Source organism: Acipenser ruthenus, chromosome 18 (assembly GCF_902713425.1).
Source record: "Acipenser ruthenus chromosome 18, fAciRut3.2 maternal haplotype, whole genome shotgun sequence".
In the NCBI taxonomy this organism is placed as follows: domain Eukaryota; kingdom Metazoa; phylum Chordata; class Actinopteri; order Acipenseriformes; family Acipenseridae; genus Acipenser; species Acipenser ruthenus.
The window spans coordinates 28377886-28399257 of NC_081206.1; the positions used below are offsets into that span (position 1 = coordinate 28377886).

The 21372-nt window shown below is 36.7% G+C and overlaps 1 protein-coding gene across 4 annotated transcripts in view; it reads left to right on the forward strand.

Moving 5' to 3' along the window:
* The window catches only part of LOC117424546 (tubulin polyglutamylase TTLL5-like), a 51381-nt gene that overhangs the window by 25878 nt on the left and 4131 nt on the right, over positions 1–21372 (forward strand). For 3 of the 4 annotated variants that reach the window (XM_058991829.1, XM_058991827.1, XM_058991828.1), the window contains 10 exons: positions 126–246; positions 436–582; positions 842–936; positions 1161–1303; positions 1909–2310; positions 2540–2727; positions 4857–4984; positions 13285–13471; positions 16164–16390; positions 19295–19365. In XM_058991829.1, coding sequence (XP_058847812.1) covers positions 126–246; positions 436–582; positions 842–936; positions 1161–1303; positions 1909–2310; positions 2540–2727; positions 4857–4984; positions 13285–13471; positions 16164–16390; positions 19295–19365 — 1709 coding nt within the window. The remainder of the gene's footprint in view (positions 1–125; positions 247–435; positions 583–841; positions 937–1160; positions 1304–1908; positions 2311–2539; positions 2728–4856; positions 4985–13284; positions 13472–16163; positions 16391–19294; positions 19366–21372) is intronic. The other variant, XM_058991830.1, reaches the window with a different exon arrangement.

Here is a 21372-nt window from a genome sequence, read left to right on the forward strand (position 1 = left end):
ATGCTTTGATATTTTATATTCGTAATGGTGTGGGTTGAATTCCTTTTAATGTGTTGTCTATAGAACAGTTGTTATTGCTAGGATGAATGTAATAGTGTTATTCACACATTTATTTTCTTCTGCAGTAAGGTGCAAGCTCGTATGGCATTTTCATCATACCTCTACCGAGTTCAGAAACGACTTATTACAGAATGTAGTACGCAAGGTGACAGTTCAGCTGCGGCAGAAAGAGAAGATGAACAAATGGTAAATGCACCCTGCAGTATTTCAGATAAACAAGGAGTAAAGAATCCACTGCAGTAAAAAGAAAATCTACCTTCTAACTTTACAGTTTGATGCCTTTTGATTTTAATATCCTTTCCTGATTCGTTGTAGCGTATACTTTCCTACCGTAGGTGATTTATTATTATTTTTTGCAATACTTTTTTTTCCTAGGAGTTGGTGATTCGTTTCCTTAAGCGAGCAGCCAGTAATCTCCAGCAGGCTCTGCAAATGGTATTGCCAAGCCGACGACTCCCCCTCTCTGATAGACGATGCATCCTCTCTCACCAGCTCGGAGAGTTTATCCACTGCTACAACAAGGTAAACCACACAATACAAATGAACTCTTATGAAATTCCATCCGGGTGATGCTGTCATGTTACTATTTATCTCCAGCCGTTTGCTCATTTTATTATAGTTATTATTTGATGGATTCTTTTCTTAAGGGTTAAATAGTTGTTGTTTTTTTATATTTAAAAAAGCAGGGTTATAGGAAATACTTCAGAAATTGAACAATGGCAAAAAAAACTGTTAGAAATAACTTCTTTTTTTTTTTTTAAATAACATTTTTTATGTTCAGGAGACTGAGCAGATGGTGAAGAAAATAGAAAAACTAAAGGAGAATGAACAATGTGTGAACCCTGACCTATTCCAGGACTTTGTCACTGAAGCCAGGTCAGGAATAAAATCCCTTTTACATTAGTAATAAGAAAATTACTAATATAATATACAGGAACTCTTTACATAGTAACAAGGCATTAACCCACTGCAAGAGTCAAAAAATGGGAAAACACAATTCTCATATTACAAACTGTTTTTATAACTTGCCAAATGAACATTGTTTTTGTCTACTTTTTTATTGTTTTATAAATAAAATGATTATTTTTTTTCCATTTTAGTGAGAGTGATCTAGAAGAAGTTTTAACCTACTACATGCACAAAAACAAATCTGCTAGTGTTTTCTTGGGGACGGGATGCAAAAGTGCCAAACCTGGCACCAGTGAAGGCTCTGGAGAGCATGTTAGTGATCAGAGCCAGAAGGGTGGGTACCTTCCAGTAAATGGCCGTTTTATATGTCATTTAATGTACCTTGATCCTTAGAAGGAAACTTTTAACTATATATACTTCTAGTTTAGCAGCAACTAAAACTTTGGCTTTTGAGTAATAGCTGTGAAGACTGTTTACAACGGCATTAGAAATGCATTGTTTTACTGACTGGCTGCTGAAGAAACTCTTAGGTCTGTTCTGATGGAAATCGGCCAGGGCATTCAGGGTAGGTAACCCTGTTGGACTGCATCTTTATTTGAAGTGCACCCCCACACTCTTGGATGTGGGTAGATGGAATTGTTCCAGGATACTCCCTGTCAGCATTCAAACAAAGAGACCTCTTGGCTCAAAGGCAAGTGCTCTACCCATGAGCCAACAACATCTGTTACTGTTACTGATACTATTAAACTGAGTGACCTTAAGTTGTTTTTACATTTCGTTTGAATGGGAACTATAGCGTTCAAGTACAGAGAGGTCAAAACAGTTTTTGAGACTCTGTATTTTGGCTTGTTCGACAGCGATGTAAGCTTGTGTTCCTATTGACTTCTTTGAGGTTTTACGTACTTGTTGTGTAATAAAAACAATGACTTTCTTTAACAGCTTTAACAGTGTCAAAGGAGGAGGAATCGAGTGCCTCAGAATCTTCTGCACCTGTTCCTGCCCATAATTCTTCACAGCAGAAGAGCTCTGCCTTGCATCATTGCAGATCAGAGGCCTTAGACTGCAGCCAGATTCATATCCAGCCTCCTCCTCCTCCTCCATCAGTGCCTCTGTCTACCCAGGCTGTACACGCAGCACCAGCAGCATTCCTCAGCTGCAACCCTTCTCAGCTGTCCTCCAGAACTTCGTCAGCCACTGTTATATCCCACCATGGCCCAAACAAGGAGGTTCTACCTCGCTGCAGGTCGAGCAGTTGCTGTACTCAAGAAAAAGTTTCTTCTTTACCAAGCGCAATGCAGATTTACAGCCAAAAACTCTCCTGGTCAACCTCGGCAAGGCATGGTAGGCATGGTGCATTGGTGAATATTTACAAATATGGTAATGTTTAAATATTAAACAAAGCCTCTTTAAAACGTTAAGCGTTTAGGAGTAAAGGCAGCACTTTGAACATAGTTCAACAATACTCCTCTTAATATCTTGCTATAGTGCCAGCAAAATTTGAATTAAAAAACAAAACAGAGATTAAAAGTTATTGTTAAAGGTGACATGTCTATGCCTTTCTTGTTCTCAGTTTCTTTACAGAGCAGTCCCGGAAAGTCTCAGCCTGGCTCCGCTGGGGTGTATAAGGATGGAGATAACCTTTCCTCCCAGTGTGATACCAACCAAGAAGCCATTGCAGCAGCGCTTCAGAGACTGGCAGAGAAACAGGCTGCCAGACAGTACTCTGCATCCAGTCACATCAGTCTCCTGACACAGCATGTGAGTAGATTTACAAACTATGTAGCATCTAGCACATTCTTCAATTCAATATAGTAGATTATAACTAAACTTCAGAAAGGGCTTCTGTCATTGGTTAGCAAATGCTGTTTTTGTTTTTTTCTTTGTGGTGGAAAACTCTTCACTTAGAAAGGTAAACAACAGTATTTATTACTTTGTTTGCTTGTTTGTTTTTTGAAAGAATGAGACATCTACCTGGGCTTGTGTCATTGACATACACAGTATAGATTCATATCCCCATTTTCGATGAGTAATTAATCATTCTATTTCATTCTATGTAATTCTTATGGAATTAGGGAGCTCTCATGTTGTTCCTAGTTGTCTTTTTTTATATTTATTTGCTTTGCAGATAGAGAATTACACTTGTACTTCTACCCATCTCCGAATGTGATTGGAAAATGGGTGATGAGCTCCCCTTATCTAGTCATTGATATATAAATGACAGGCTCAAAAGCCTTTTTTAGAAGGTGGGTGGGCTATGTTGGTAAATGCAGCATTTTAGCATTTCCATTGTGCTGCTGTGACTCGCTAATTTAAGCTACTTACCTGAATGTATTTGAACAGATTTTTATACTGAGGGGGCGCTGCATCTTTAAAAGGTGAAGCACTGTGTGAGGTCTCATTATCAGATTCACTGTGGGAGCGTGCTTTGTGTTGATATTTAACAGGCAGTAAGATGTTTGTGGTAATTGATGCTTATAAATGGAAGAATGCAGTGAATTGGCACAGAATCCAAATGACTGTGGGAGATTACATCTGTAAGAATCCCACCAATTATCCCAAGTCCTAAGTTTAGTTAAGGAGATGTTACTGGACCACACAATATTAAATAACAAAATTATGTATTCTTCATAAAAATTTGTTTTGGTGGATTGGTAGTTACAAATATGTGGAATTTTGTATTTAAATAGAGAGTTGTACAGATAGAGTATTTATTTATTTATTTATTTATTTATTTATGTATTTATTTATTGATATAAGCCCATCTCTTCTTGTATTTGAGATCCACACAAATAGGTACAGTACATGGAATGTGTTCATATTCCTTTAGTTTGGTCTTGAATTAGCAGTAACACACTGATCCTTAACTAGCACAATTATTGTTTCTAGGTAAAAAATCTCACTGAAGGAGTACACAAAAAAGGGAATTATTTATTCTTATTTTCTCAATTCCGTAAAACAAGCACAGTTCATGCAGTCTAATCTTCTTTATGATAGCTATTTCCCTGTACTTGCACGAAGAATGTAGACATGCTTGTCATCAGAGTGAAAACTGAGTAATATTTATACTGTTCAGCATTATTACTTTTGAAAATTGTGCATGGGATTAAAAATGATTTTTTTTATGTACAGATTTTTTTTGATGTGCCATGAAATAACAGACGGCTCTTCAAGGTTTTGGTCACCTTATTAAAAAAAAAAAAAAAAAAAAATGTAATAGGGTATAAGGGTTTAAAAATAAACCTTGACAAATGTGTTCTGGTAATATCAGGCCTATATTCAGTGTGATTTAAACACCTGCCTCGGAGGAATGTGTGAAATTTCCCTTACCCCACAGTAAAACCTTTTAAACTATTCGCTTACCTGCCCACAATCAGAAAGTTGTTCAAAAAATAAACAGAGCTGTGTCAGGGAAAAAAACCTTTAAACCAAGATTAATTTGTAACATCTGGTAATCATGGTTTTAGATAGACAGTGCTAATTGCCCTCTTCCTGTTATAAGTAAATCAGGCAGAATAATGGTCTTGAATGGAAGACCACCTGTATACTGTACACAAATGGAGACAAGTCCCCACGGTGTTCTTACATGTTTGACTGGAAGTTGGTTTTGATTGCTACCACACAAGTTGGCATATAGAAGAGGAAAATCACTCTTAAATTGGTCTGGACAGCAAACAATTTAAAAGAAAATGAACTGAATCACATTTTTTCTTTGAAATAACGAATTCAACAATTACTTCAAACACTGCAACAGTAAAACTAATAAACTAATTAGAAAAACAATCACCCTGAGAGGCAACATTTGTCTAATTAGTGTTTTACCTCATATATGAAATAACCAGGGCATGAATTTGATTTAGTTTTTTTGTATTTTTTTTTTTTTTCCACAGTTGAGCAATCTTAACCTGGCAAATGGAGCTGTAAACCAAGGACTTAATCCTGCATATCGGCCAACTAGTGTAGCAACTGGGCCTCCAAGAGCCGTACATTCAGATGCTAGATTGACCAACGGTCTAAGGTAAGGAAAACCTTTTGTAAATGTATAATGCTTTGTTCAACAGAAAGAATAACTTGCATCCGAGAGGACATATTTTTGACTACCAATTTCCAAAGAATGTACTTCTATTTTGCTGTACACTTATGCTATAATGGTTATCGGTACACAAAGAATCCTTATAGCATATTTGAAGTAGCATTTGTATACTTGGCTCTGACTGATGCCATATTGTCAACACTGGAATGTTAAAAATGAATTCCTGTTACCACTCCTTTTAGTGGTAATCCGTATATCTCAGGTTTATAAAGAACGATACCATGAGAAAAGCCTTGAAGCATGGCCAATGTAGTCATTACTTAGTATAAATAAAACAAAAACAGGTGTACTGGCTCATACAGCTTAACCATGTTACCTAAATTAGCTTATTTTAATTATTTATTCATGTGTATACCAGTTACACTTACACTTACCAGTGATCGCCCATTAGATCAGCTTAATTCAATCATTCATTTATGTAGGAAAGGTCCCTGACACACTTAAATGCCTTTGCTCCACACAGAATAAACTTGATTTCACCCCATAACCACAGACAAAAACAACTTTTATAATTGTACATTTTGTCAAAAAAAATAAGAGGAAGTTAGTCCTGAGCTATACTTTAAAAATGTTTGGCAAATATTAAATTGTCAGCAAATATTACATGTTAACAAATATCAAACTGTCAGCTTGTTCCATCTCCCTGAGGTAGGTGAACAGTCACAGTATATTAACCCTATATTGCCCCAATACAACTAGTTGGCTAAAAGCTCTTTTGAAGAGAACGGTGAAAGTATTAAAAGAGAACTAAGAGTGTGTAGTTCAGCAACCATAGAAATGCAGATTGCCTGCTTGTAGTGTGCTGTTACAGGGGTTTAGTCCACGCCAACTTTGGACTAGTATTGATTTGCATCGATGATACATCTATGTCTGCTTCCAGATATGTACTGATACATGGTATCCGTGGTGGTTTGGTGCAGCTTTGGAATAACTTTGCATAACGACATCAACAGCAGTCAAAACTGGCAATGCAGCACCAGACTAAAGAAGCATTCAAAATCTTGAATTTACAATAGCCTAAAACGTAAATTCCACAATATTGTGACAGTAAACCGTTTCCTTCGGTCCTCTGGGAACAGAGTGACGAAGGCACTGTGCAAGCCATGGAACTCCTCCAAGGGCTGCCAAACACACCTCCTAGTTCTGTGTGCCCTGCCCAGCTGCACCAGCATTCTCCAGTCTGACAGATATGCTCAAAACCTGTCTTAAAGTCTCTCTGCCAGGAAATTGCTGTTTCAGAAACAAAATTATATAAGACAAACACTTGTTATACATTTTTTTCTTTCTTTTTATTTTAAACCTTCCTTTCCTTTTTTCCCCTTGCATATAATGGTATTTTCCTTGGTATGGTATTTTCCTTGCAGTGCTCCATTAAGTGGCGCAGATTCATTCTAAGCAATGTTAACTGCCAAAGCAAACAGTCATTCTTCACCGAAAAGAGACTGGAATCTGTAGAATGTTAGACTGTTATATTGAATTGAGAAGAGCAGTGTCAGTGTAATACCTGAATGTGCAAAGGGTAACATAAAATAAGTACATGCTGTCCTTTTGGGTGTGGGGTGTGTGTGTGTGTGTGTGTGTGTGTGTGTGTGTGTGTGTGTTACATTAATGGTATGAGCATACATGCCTAATATACTGGCAATTTCCCTTTAGGACTTGGGAACTTGGCCATTTATTACAGTGAACAAAAAACATTATACTCAACCTTTATAAAAAGAGGTCTCTGTTACTTGACTGTATCCGACATTATAACTATTATAATTTTACTTCCAGTACCATATCTTGTAACAATTACAGTAACTGGATTGTTGTAGGGCTATTATGATGGTGTAATGTTCTGTAAAAAACAAACAAACAATAAAACACAAAATGGCACTTATTTTCCACATCCAGCCATGAAGCTTTTGTAAAACTCGCCCTTGAATCACACCATTTTAATAAGTTGGTTGTGTGTGCTGAGAGAAAATAAATGAAAAGTGCTCTCCTGATAACTATCCCACAGCAATCACACTTTCAATGAAGACTGGTTTTTATTGGACATTTCCTTTTGGTTTCAAACCCAAAGACCATAAACTAACAGTTTAATGGAACACATGTGAACACATGTGGAAACAGCTGCATTGCCAGATGGTGTCATAATGTCGCACACACCAAAACCTATAGAAGTGTAGACAGTTCTACTTTAAATAGGCCTAACTTCTAACTGGAAATTATTTCTAACAATATGTTGCTTTTCTGTACAAGATTGGTAGTGAACTTACTGCTAAGCTGTGTTAAGGAGAGGTGCTCTTTGTGATAATACATACAGTACTAGTCATAACAATTATGGCTATCTAGTGTGATAAAGGCTTTTAGATTTTCAAGTGTATAATTGTTTAAGCTTGGAACTGTTTGACCATATTAAGTTTAGCAATTGTTGAAAAATATAGGATCCACAATGTAGGTTCTTTGCTTAGCAAACAGACACATGTATAAAATTCCTCAGCTTTCCTTTTATGATAATGGTTAATGGCTGATTGAATGACATGCCTCAGTATCATACCTGTAAAGAGAAATAATTAAATTCATTATATATTTATAAATCTGGTGATTTTATTATGATAATTCCCCTCAGATTTATTGATAACCAAAAAGTTATGATTGCAAAACACTGGTGGAGGGTTAACCTGTGTGTGGTAGCTCTCTATTTTTACAGAGATATATGAGTGACAGTGTCTCAGACAGTTTGGCCCAGATCTCAGATTCTGTGTTTTTCCAGTCCAGCCCTTCCTTATGTATGGAACTGTCAGGGAATTCCTGGAATGTCTGGCTTTTTCTCTTTTTAAAATGTTTTTATTTCCAGAAAAAAGTTTTACTAGAGAAGTTAATTTTTTAATAAATATTCCAGCATGGAAAAGGGGGAAACTTTATAGACAATGAAGTTCATTATCATTAAAATGAAAGAAACAGATCTGTGTGACTCGCTTGGACCTCATGGTTGCTTCCTGAAAGATGTGCTGTGCTGTAAACTGTGTTACCTTCCTGTTCCACTCAGTTTAACACTGTTACAGAAAGCTGTACAATACTAAAAGGAGAAAGCCAGCTAGGTTACAAGTATGGGTTTGAGAGAAACAATGCTGAATGGCTTCCTGGTGAACCATGCAGGAAACTTGAAATACACCATATTAAATTTGTTTTATTTCTTATGGTATAAATAGGATGGTAGATTCCAGTCTATAATGCACAATATTTATCTTGCTTGTTTCATCATCACCAGAATACCACCACTCTATGCTCTGCATGTCATAGGTAATGCACCTTATTAGATGAACAAACAGTGGTAAGGATTCTACTACTGGAGATTCTGTGTGATAGGGAAGGAATGTGTTAAACAGGAGATGATTTAATAAAGAAGAAGAATGCTGAAAAACTTACCAATATAGAATGCTGAACAAAATACACACTTCTGCAACTCTCTAGGAATCTTTCTGCAGCTTTGCAACCAAGCGCTTGCTCTACCATGTACTCGCCAAGAGAAAAGTGAAGCAAGCAATATTCATTGTGTTGGTTATGCAGAATCTTTACCAATCTTGCACATTTTCATGTACGAAAGTAGGTGAAAAAAAAAAAAAAACATGGTATACTTTTATTCAATGATGTAGAAGGCGCTACTACTTAAATTTAAAATTGATACTGTTTCTTTAATATAAAATTCCCTTAGTCCCTGCACTGGGGCTGAGGTGTGTCTGCCAAACATACTGAAACTGTTAAGTGTACCGGCTCTTTAAGGAAACCACAGGGGTGTAGCATGATGGGTTTCAAAGAGAAATGATCCCTTTTGAAGTTCTGTTTTCAGTATCTGCCAGGTATGCTGCCTCAGCGGTTTGGAAACTGTTTCTACACTCAGCTTTTCATATAATCATCAGAGAGCAGAGGGGAATTTTATAAAAACAGACAATATTGAATAAAATCACAGTAAGAGATTTACAGAGACGCACTTCAGAGTGAAAAACACAGCTTGCAAAACAACAGATTTGCTCCTCACATTTTATTTACCAAAAGGCAAACGTGATTGAATTTGAAGCCTGTTCCACAGTGCCTTTAGATCGTATCACATTACTAAGAAGGTGAAATATAAAATGAAGTCACTTGTTGTGGGCACTGAACAGGTTAAGACCTAAGTTTGATTATATTACATTATGAATCTCCAATTACTAGTGTGTGTGTGTGTGTGTGTGTGTGTGTTTGTGTTTGTGTTTGTGTGTGTGTAGTCCACAGTCCACTATATTAATGAATAGTCATCTCCTCCAATAAGAATTAACTCTTGTTGAACTTTCCCATGTGCGGTCAATAGGGTATACGATTGGAAGTTTCCTAGTTGTGCAGGCTGACAGTCCATAATTCCTCCCCCAGCCAGTGTTTTAATAAAATGAAGGCCATTGAGAGGGAACTGAATGTCAGTCTTGTAAGGCACCCATTAACACTTTTCATAATGTTGTTGGCTACGTCCTAGTGGCTATACAGTATATACCAGTAATTGTGTACAATTAGGCTTTACCAGTCCCATTCAGTAAACGTATAGATATAATCTAATTAGATTATAAAATACTGTAGCACACCTCTTACCAATTGTAAAATTGCTTGTTAAGTGCAATACATAGCTCTTTATGTATTTCTGTATAGAATATTGGATACATAGATCTGACCAATATCTGTTTTTAAAAACCGTACAGAACGTGTAGGGGTATATCAGAATAGTAACTTGTGTTTTTTTACTGTATTTGTGTTAATTTACTGTAAAGTAATCTTACTGTTGGTGTAAACGATGTGTATACTCTTTAGAAATGAAATTGTCCCTGAATTAAGGAAATACAATAAAAAAAATAAAATAAACACCATATAGTTGTATCTGTCACCAGTCTCATAACCCAAGGCTGTATTTATTGTACTGTAGGTAAATACCGTGCCCAATCCTTTACAAAGTAAAGTAAAGCAGGCTTATTTTGTGTTGTTTATATATCAACATAAAGCAACTATAACAGTTTTTAGGATCCTGCATTCCTAGCTCAGCTGAAAAAAAAATCTCAAACTAGAACGGAAAAAAGCAAGGAAAGGAATTTTTTTGTTTGATGTCCTCCTTTTAATAAAAAGGTTTTTATTCACCTTAATCTGAACCAGATGTGGTCCTTTGCACCAGACAATTCCTGAAGTTTAAACTGAAGTAATTCCAGTCCTCTGATAATGCAGATGTGTTAATGAGTGGACAAGAGACACTGCGATGGCAGCAGTTCCAGTTCCGATTTGGGTTAACCTCTTCCTTTCCAGGTCTGGTTAATCACACATCCCTGAAATGGGCAGCTAAATTCTGCCTTTTTCTATTCAGCAAATTTCCACTGGCTCACTGCTGGCAAGTAATTCTTTAGATTTTTATTGACAATATAGTACATTCTATGTTTGATACACTTGTCTGTGTAGTCACTGGGAACAAAAATAAATACAGGTAGGTGGTGGAAAAAATGTAAATTCTTTCCATATTGAATTTGCTGTGAGCTGCAGAAAAAACACAGTAGCTGAGTGTTCGTGCCATTTTATATTACTGATTTTCAGCTGCCTCCTTTTTTTAAATGCTATAATCTTGCTCAAACACAGGAAAGTGCGAAGGAACACAATATACAAAGTGTCCCATAAGTCAGACATCGACATCGAATCATATTGTGCATCATGCAATGTGTTTACACTGTGTTCAATATGCCCTCGTCATACATGCATACATTCACATCAGAGTGATCTGAATTCGTTCCTCTTTGCTTAGACATTTTATTGTTAACTTACAGTAACAAAACTTTAACTTGTGAGTTATTAAAATAAGTATTTTTTTTATTGGTATCTGTTTTATGCATACTGTTTGATATTCATGAAACTGTTCTAGACTGTTGTTGACTTCTTTTTAGGATTTATAAAAAATATACCACTTGAAGAAAACATTCTTTAAATGAGTAAAAGCTTTCTTATTTATATTCATTCATTCATTTTAGTAATTTCTTGAGAGATGTTTTTATATATACATATTAGTATATTAGATGTGTTCCTGGTTATTTTACCTAGCCACGCTTATTGCATTAAATAGAAGGATTAATCGTCTTGTGTCACTCATGTAAATCATGTATTATACCTCATATTGCCTACCTGGGAGGTGGTTGGTATTTTAGTATTTTAGTTTGGTATTTCAGTCACAATGCCCCCAGGGTGCTAAGGAAAGAAAATCCAACAAAAAGAACACATCAAAGGTTTGACCGTTATCATTTTGGCTATGCAGAATCTGAAGTCCAAACTTCTCAGCAGACCAAAACGTGGTAACTGAAGTAAAAAAAAAAAAAATTATTACTGAAGACTTTTTAAATGTAAAAAAATAAAAAGGCGGGGGTACGTTGTGGTCTAGAATCCCTACATTAAAGAAATCTGCTTGAAAATGACTGCTAAACCTTCAAGGAAGATATTTTGGGGTATCGGTTATCTCTCCCACATGCAGAGACATTGAAGGCATAAAGTGCTGGGTTCAGATTTCTTAAAGAAGACTGAGAATCCATCTGTCCTGTGGGGTGCTGGTAACTGTCGCATTGATTATTAATTGAGGTGTTAACAACTCCTGCCATATGGTGCCTAGCTGTATGAAACCGTACAGTAATTATATATACCAAAAAAACTTCACGGAAGAGACTTGAGCAATGTGCAATAGAACAAAATAAGTGTGCACTGCTGGTAAAAGTGCATTTTTATATTTCTCTTCCTACTTCCGTATACATTCTCTATTTGAAACAGATAAATCTAGTATTTGAGAGCTTGGGGAAGTCAGACATTGGTTACAGATTGGGGACAACAACATTATATAATTTGAGGATACTAGTGATGTTGCAATAGAATTAAACAGACAGTTTTATATTCCATTGCATTTATGTACAATTTTAATTGTACGTAACTGAGGACCCAGGCAGGATTTACATTGTTTGTTTGTTTGTTTGTTTGTTTGATTTATTTATTTATTTATTTATTTATTTTTTTTTTTTTAAATTTAGTAATCGCCAATTATTATTTTCTCCCAATTTGGCATATCCAATTATTTTTAGGCTCAGCTCACCACTGTCACCCCCGCGGTGACTCAGGAGTGGCTAAGACGAACACACGCTGACCTCCGCAGCGTGTGCTGTCAGCCGACCGCTTTTTTTCACACTGCTGACTCACTGTGCTGCCACCTCCGAGCTACATCATTGGAGGACAACGCAGCTCTGGGCAGCTTACAGGCAAGGTACTCGGCCAGACTACAGGGGTCGCTGGACACCCTGGCCGACCTAAGCCTATAACGCCCCCCCCCCCCCCCCGGGCGGAGCTCGGCCAATTGTGCGCCGCAATTTGGGAGCTTCCGTCTACGGTCGGCCTTTACCAGGTGCACCACTCGGGAGCCTGTCAGGATTTACATAATTACAAAACAGCACTTGTGCGTCCAGATCTTTTGTATTATATGCTCTAGCAGAATCAGAAATCGGACAGTACAATCTAAACACATTCTCACCGTTATTGAATTGCACACACACCATGGCTGCTGGATGACAATGTCTACTTGGGCTACTTTTTTCCTAAACACTCTCTCTCTCTCTCTCTCTCTCTCCTGTAAAATGATGATTTTTTTTTCCTTTGATCTTTAATGTGATGTATTTGGAGGATAGACTTTGTCATAACAGATGATATTATAGTGTTTATTTTATTCGTTGTAGTTGTAAAGCTATGCATACAAGAATGTCTGAAATGTATTCTGCGGTGTAGCTAAGAAAGCAATGTGCTTAATTCTTTCTTAAGACTGATTCTGCTGTTAGATTTTTTATTTTTATTGAGAGAATTAGATGATGGTCTTATGCCAGAGTAAACCAACTTCATAAGCTAGGATTTTGGGAGAATCACTATTATTGGGGTTTTCTGGTGTGCTTGGTGTATGTGTTTTTTCTTTTTTGTTTGTTTTTGTTTTTTTACATCACTATGGCACAATCCAATATTTAGCCTATAAGACAAAAAAAAAAAAATCTCCTTTTTACAAAAATAAGGCAAAGGCACAACTGCTGTAAAATATGTATGTAAAATATGTAAAATAATTGAAATGTTATTTTCAGAAGGACCACAAACAATTAAAAAAAAACAGTTTAGGAGATCCTTTTTTATTTTTTATAAAACTAATAGAATCTTTTATCTTTTAAAAGGGCCCTAAAAGTAGATGCATGGGAAGGAGAAATGGAAAACGCATATAACATGGTCACCGGAGTAACACCTCAGCACAGGTACCAACCCACTGCTGGGAGCTACCAGCTTCAGTTCGCAATACAGCAGCTTCAGCAACAGAAACTACAGTCGAGGCAACTGCTGGACCACAGCAAGGCAAGGCACAGGGTAACGCAATTTCTACACTCTCTTATTACTTTAAAGAATGTAAAAGTGCCCAGATGAAAAATTCAATTTTCAAAGGCCAAAGTTGCACAGACCATGAGTAGTAAATTATTGTTGTTTACTGCACAGGAAGTGTTTAATCCTGTTATTGCTTACTTATTAGGTGTTCAGATTTCAGAGTGGTACAGAGTTTTACTTAGATTTGTCAGTTCGATTTAAAATTCAATATAATGTTTATTTGGTTACAAGAACAGTATATTACTGTGCTACTTTTTTTGCTTACAGTGCTACTATTCAACTTTGTTTACACTAGGTTATATATCAGGTTTAAAATGAATAAAGACTGGATTGGTTATTTTTTTAAGTGCACTTGTTATGACGTCAGTATTTCAGCTGAGCTTTGCTCTAATTAATGTTAGTGAGGTGATGTTGTTTTTGGCACAGGACTGAATGATTACGCAGTAGTTTCTGTGAAAGTGATCCCTTGTTAAACCCCCACCCCCACCCCTCAAACTCCAACAGAGTTCAGCGGTTCAGAAAGAACTTAAAATCAGTAGGGTATTTCAAATCATACATTCAGCAGTTTGGAACCAGGGCTATGCTCAAGGAGCACAAACACATTCCTTTAAAAGAACATTGCTAATACACTGCTCTTAATATGGTTAAAAAGTGTATCCTTTGTATTGATAGACACATGTGCATCATTAATGTAGAGCCATAACCTTGTATGCAGGTTGTCAAAAATGATTTAAGCAATTCAAAGAAGCATATTATTCAATTCACTTTTCCTAGCCAAAAAAACAACGTCAAATGCAAAGGCTTTCTTGCATGGCTTTCCAGGATGCGTCAAATTTGTATAAACTGCCTTTTGATGTGAAAAACTAAACTGTTAAACTCCAGAATATTTATTCAGAGGCACAGTGTTCTCTACATCAGGCGATGATGAACCCAGCCTTCTTCCTTGTCAGGAATAAAAAACCTGGCAGCTTTCTGTATGCTGCTTGGAACCTGATAAGAGGCTGTATTCATAAACTCGTAGATATACATTTTGCAGTCATCTGTAAATATGGAGCTAATATGTAACTTGCTAGATTTTCTATCTTGCCATGCTTTACCTTTTAATATTTCCATGCATTATCAATCAAATAATTAACTCATACATACAATTAAGTGGGATAAATATTGTAGATGCACGATAATTACACTCCTTTTAATATTTGACACTGGCCTCATGCTTAGTTTTGTGAATTCAGTAATAATGAACCAGAGGGTCATTCTGTGCAATGAAATTAGTGGTTTCCTCAGAGGATTTGAAAACAGGGATCTTATCCTGATGATTTTCTGCCAAATGCACAGCTGGCTTCTCGATAGCAGAGTAAATTGGCTTGCACTAACCTCAATGGAGTATGTGTCATCTTCAGCCCCACCTCTTATAGTTAGGATTTGCCTTGGAGAAAAACAAAGTTTGACTCAGTGGGGTCAATTAAGAGGCTGATTCCTGAATTTATTATTTATTAAGTCATTGAGAAAAATGGATACAAACAAAATAGGCTTCTGCTAGAACGAACAGCTGTTTACAGATGCTTAATAGAAAAGAACTAGCAGGAATTTTGGTTAGCTGCTATGGAAGCCAAGCTAAGTGGTAGAAGTTTAATAGTTGCACAGAGATTTGGGTTGCTTGTTATTGTGTGGTGTCTAAGGAAGGAGGGGGAGGGGGGGCTGACAAATCAGATTATTTTGTGGAAAATTATACTTTTACATTGACACCAATGCTTTTATCCTAAATAACCAGATTTTAATCCTGCAAATCTGTTTAATTACCTAATTTTACTGACATTTATGACATTTATTAACAAAACTTCTGCCTAGATCCTGTTAGCAAATGTGCTGTTAGGAACACTTTCCTCTTTCTTCAGTTTCCTCTCCTGGTGCTCTGGTCCATGTTCCATTTAACGGGTGCAGACTGCAAGGCTCCTCCACAAGAGCTGGCGTCTGGCCACCTGGCAGTGAAAGAAAGGTGCCCTTCCTGGCCCTGTTAAACTACTATAGAACTACAATCTTCTGACTAACAAATCTAGCATTTCATTTATCAGCACATTAAATTGTTTCAAAATACTTCTTGCCACGCTGCTGTGCTTTTGAAACTCGTTCTGGGAAATTATAAATTGAGTGAAAAAAAATAGTTCCGAAATAAAATCTTTCATCAAGGCAAGTGGGTGCTTCCATTAGATTTATCTTTTCTTCCCTCTTGCTTATTTCAGGAGCTTTTGCCTTTTCGAGGACTTTTCTACAGCACCTTTGTGCTACATTTAAAGAGGTTATCCAAAGTTTACATAACTGTATAAAATCTCTGAAGTCAAGACAAGTCAACCAATCCACTTATTAATAGGTTAGAGTTTTGAAAGACCAAGGAAATACAATAACAGGCAAATTGCAAAACTATTTGAACTGCCTGACCTTATAAACCAATACAAAAATCTAATAAAATAGAGCATAAAACCAACTTGTTTGTAAAGAAACCAAGAACAAAATGAATATACAATAACTTAAATACCGGTACATTAGGTCAAATTAATTACTCTCATGGGGTAAACCACCAACACTTAAGAATTCTATGTTTAATTCAGTTGTTTTAATTAAGTAGGACGTACAATGTTTGGGATTGTTTGACTTTTTTTTTTTTTTTTTTACACAGGCCATCCTTGCAGAGCAGCCTCCATCGGCTCCCCCTACTGTCCCATTGTCAGTACCAGTCAGCTCTTCCAGCCAACGACCTGTGACCAACAGGACTAGTCCCCAGCTTTCAGCTAATCCTCTGAGACCAAAGTCATTCCAAAACACCAGCCTCCTCGCACCAAAACCACCCCCAACCAACAACAGACAAGGTGTAATGAGAAAAGTAGCAACCCAGCGTATAAACAAGTACGTATTAATACTTTTGGTCCTAGTCTTGTAGCATCTTACTGGGGGTCTCCCTGAACTGACTGTCAGCTGTGGGTCCAGTGACATTTTTGTGGTATATATTAACATGTATAAGGAAATGAAGTGGGTCTGTCTATATATGAGACCTTTTACAAGCAGAATGAAAACAACTTCAGCATGAAAGATGTTTGTGTGTGTGTGTGTGTGTGTGTGTGTGGAGATAGATAGATACAGATATACAGAAGTAATTTGCAAGGGCATCCTCACACTGCCCCTGTGAAGCTGCTCCTGCAGTAATGAGTGTGTAAGGCAAGCGCAGAGTTAAGTAGGTAGTTGGGTGAAGTGTATGCCGTTCTCTGTGTTATTCTGGCAGAGTGCATATTTACCCTCCCTATGTGGAATTCCAGGCCCACTCACAGACTCAACTGTCCTGCATTTTTGTGGTTAGTGCTGTGTGACAGGGGAGAGTGTGGGAAAAACGGAAACCTTAAGACCAAAAATGCACTGACAGAAATAAAAAGGCCAAGATTTCTTCAGAAATAAAGAAATACTGTCCAAGGGACACAATAAAGCCACATTGTGAAAGTAGTTTCTGTGAAACATTTTAAACATCCTTCTGGGAATAATTTCCTTTAGACTTTACATCAAACCTGGGTGGCATTCTTTATTTCTCCTCTGCACCTTAATTTGTTCCTATTGTGCAGTGTTTCTTTGGAGTTTTAATTTAAGACTATAATAAAAGCTGTTTACAATAGCATTACATTCTTCAAACAGCATTACTTTTAATAGCTTCCCCTTTTGAAACAAAAAATACAATTAAAATTTGAGCGCTATAAATCATAAGCTTGCACTCACTGGTAGTGGGGTATTTCTTTAATAGTTGGCATTGACTGAATCTGAGGCTTATGAAAAGATTTCCAAATCCAGGTAAAGCACATAAAAATAAAGAAAAACTTAAGTCGTTTGAAGCTATTGGCAAAGTGAAAGGCTCTGAAATAGACGTTGGGTTCAGTAATCTCATTCCTCTCTTAATCAAGCCAGAGGTGTGATAGTCTCTGTATGGCCAGCTTGACTGGACCTACCAATGCATCATATTATTATTATTATTTAGCAGACGCCTTTATCCAAGGCAACTTACAGAGACTAGGGTGTGTGAACTATGCATCAGCTTCAGTGTCACTTACAATTACGTCTCACCCGAAAGGCGGAGCACAAGGAGGTTATCATAAAACATTGTTGCCTGTTGTAAGAGATTGCCCTCTGCTGCCAGCAATGACCATATTTAAAACCTTTTGTATTTTATTTAGTCGTTATGGGCTAAGAGATTGACCAGTGAAAATACTTTAGGTTGGATGTTTATTTTGCTTTCCAGTTGTAAAGCATACATAGAAAAGTAAAAACTGATTGTTCTTGTATTGGCTGGAGTTTGTCCGAATTAGGACAGAGAAATGGTTTAGATAGTCTTGTCTCGCTTAATATTTTATGAATGAAGTTATGTCTGTAGGAATCTGGCTTTGGTATTTGTATAAATACCTCTGATGAAGACAGTGTGACTGTCCACAGTTAGGTTGTTTTTCAGTTTTTTCTTTTTAATTACTTTTATTTCCGGGAACCAAATAAAATATAAAAAAAGATATATCAAGTTCAGCCGTTGTTTGTAGTTGATGAATGGGAAAGTGCAGTGTGTTCTCTGCTATAAATAATCATAAAGGTCAAATGCTTTCTCATATCATTTTCAGATAATGTATGTTGGCGGAGTCTTAATCACTCCTGGTAAATGGTGAACACAGTGGTTTGGGGAAAAAAATAAATAAAAAATTCAAGAATGTAATTTAAACCAAACCTCAGAGATGAGTTCAGTGTTAGAATGAAAAGAGTGCAGTGCTAATCCATGAGCTGTTTGAATAGTGATCCCTTTTAATGTGAGGTTAGAGTGAAAGAACCTTTGTTGTTTTTCTTTGCTTCTGTAAAGCAGGCCAAGCTGAATCGCTAAACTACAGAAGTCTTGGCAGGGGTTGAATCTGTTTCGGGGGCTGAGTTGACCCATTTTAAAGCCTTGTTAGCTGACTGGTCCTTTTTATAAATGTGTAACGTTAAATAATTAAGATCTTGCAGGCTTCAGGTTCGACTTTCTTGATAATGAGGAGTGCGGTTGCACCCCTTCATGGAACCCTCTAATAGATATAAATTATTATTAGTTAATTAGCTCTAATTATTGTATGCAACAGTATTTAAAATATAATACTTGTGGAATTGTTTATATTTCTTGTTTAAAACAGAGTGTAGTGGTGGAATGTTATAGCGACGTAGCTGAAAGGAACTAGAAGAGATCTTCGTATAATAATGAAGTATACAGTAGCTCAGTGGGAGGAATGCCTGTGAGAGAATGCACAGTGCCACATTGACCCACACACTCGCTCTGTCCTGCTGCCTGCTCAGAGCATTGAAAGCGCTGAGTAAACATTTACTGGGGGAGCTCTGCTTTCCACATCCTGAAAATAGAACCACGAGACCCCCAGGACCCTCCCTGACTGCAGGCCCTCAGAGGTGGTTCCAAAATGACTCTGCCACCCACACTGTTTCAAAGGCTTTCAGAGCTGGTATGTTGGCGAGCTACAATCACAACTTTATTTGAAAAGCTACAAAAAAAAAAAAAAAAAAAAAACCTCCCTTTTGGCAAATGTACTGTCTGCCAATTTAAAATCCTACTTCAAAGTTGTGTCCACCCTTAAAGTGGCTATACCCACTTTTTTTTAGTTCATTATTTGTTCACTTTATACTCAAAATATTATTATGTAATTCCAAAAAGGATGATAAAACAGCCTTTGTGCAGTGTGTATAGGCTTATGAAAACATAGTGATAATTCATTTATCTTAAGATTTGAAATGTGTTTTGACTTTCAGAGTGATTTCTTCAGAGGGAAATGCAAGCAATGCACACAACGTGCTCTATGAGCAGGTCTCAGGAAACTCAGGTAAGTTTGTTATAGTGAAATTACGAGCCCTATTCACAAAGCTTGATTCTTTGGGTGGAGTAAATGCAGTGATCTTTCTACATACACAGGTAACTATTCTTGATTGCCCTACTGTATAAAACAATACAATATGATCCAGACACATTTCCTCCAGTCTCCATGCACATTACACACTTTTGTTGTAGTTGGTAACTTGCTAAATAGTCCTGTCCAAAAGCCGATTGTGTCAATGGATCCAGTGAGGTTCAGTGAGTGAATGTTGTTTTGCTATTTAAACTCTATATAACCACCAGTACTGAATATATATTTAAAATTTGAAGATGAATGTTCTGGCTCTTGTAGAATATTGTTCCCACTGTACGGTTGCACAACTATTTCCATTTTGGTTTTGGAATAAAACAAGGCTAGAAGACCTTTGAACATTATTGCTTTGACGATGATATTAAGCAGTTTTGCAAAGCACATCTGTTAGTCTGATCAGGGAATCGGTACAGCAGTTTGCCTTTCCAGCGTTCTATACATTTATAAGTCATGGCATCTATCATCTTGGTATCTCAGAAAGAGTTCTTTCTTTTAATTGTTAAACACATTTTAAAAAAGCGTCATATACAAAAAGGCAAAAAAAGAATTTAGGAATTTAGTAGAATGGGTTGTAGCCTCGGAAGCAGGGAAAGTAGCAGTATTACATACAAGAAGTGCTTTGGCTGATTTAAGCTTAGTGATGCAGTTGAAGGGTTCTACAGCTGCAGCACCGCTGTGGTTGGTGTTTATTGGATCTGTTTATAAAGACTGCACAGCTTCTGAACAGATTAAATCTCACACATTTTGTTCTTCCCTTTGTACCCATCTCAGTGTATTCAGGTTCTTTGATTGGTTTTGACAGGGAGTCATAGCAGATCCATACAGACAACATTCTTTCTGATCAATTGTCAGGCTGCATTAATCATTATAATTCTCTTCCACATAGTAGCTGGCGCTCAGCTGTCATTAAAATTGGTGCGATGTGAGGGGCTGTCAACTTTTATAAAAATAGTTTTAACACTTGGTGCACAAAAGGTAGCGCATATGCATTTCTGGAAAATCTCACTAAATTCCAAAGAACATAGCTCTGAGTAGCTATATTGCAAGCTGTTAAAACTAAAAAAACTATTCAAGTACAATACTGTTCTTCAAAGATAACATGCAAGACAACAGCTCTGGGCTTATCCCCTGGATAAACTGCATAAAAGTATTATTATTATTATTATTATTATTATTATTATTATTATTATTATTATTAGCTACATGCAGTGCTATAATGCACTAGCTATGATAACCTGCTCTAAATTTAAGCTGTAGTGCCCATGTCAGCTTTAATTCAAGTCTTGTATGTGAAATAAGTAGCAGTGTTAACCTATCAATCGACAAATCAATAAGAAAGTTTTGTGCTGTGCCACAATACACCACCAATAGACCTGATTCGTGACATCAGCTGTACCATATTGAGTTTATACCGCACTATAAATTCACCTGAACTGCAAAGCCCGTTCAAAATGGACCTCAGCCACTTAATACATTTCCTTCATCAGCAGTTAACTTTTTTTTTTTTTTTTTTTTTTTTTTTTTTTAAATTTTGCCAATTGACTAAATTTAATGTTTGTTATGATTAGAAACACTGGCTTTTAACATATTAACAGTAAAGCTGTATATACTAGAATAGGACAGGAAACTGTCTGTGAATGGGTAACAGTGACACTTTCAGCAAGTAAACTGATCTCTGCTTTTAGACTTGAGGTCTCCTCCACACACCAGACATGATGCGATTTGTCCGGTGATAAAATGGTATTTTCGCTGCGACGCTACCTTTCACACCAGTGGCGTCAAAACAACTATTGCTGTGTCTATATGAGACAAAATTAGTTAAAATGTATTAAAATTAAGTTCATGTTTTGCAATATAATATTAAAAATAATAACTGAGTTGCGCGTCTACATACACACACACACACGCATATCTGATGATATAATA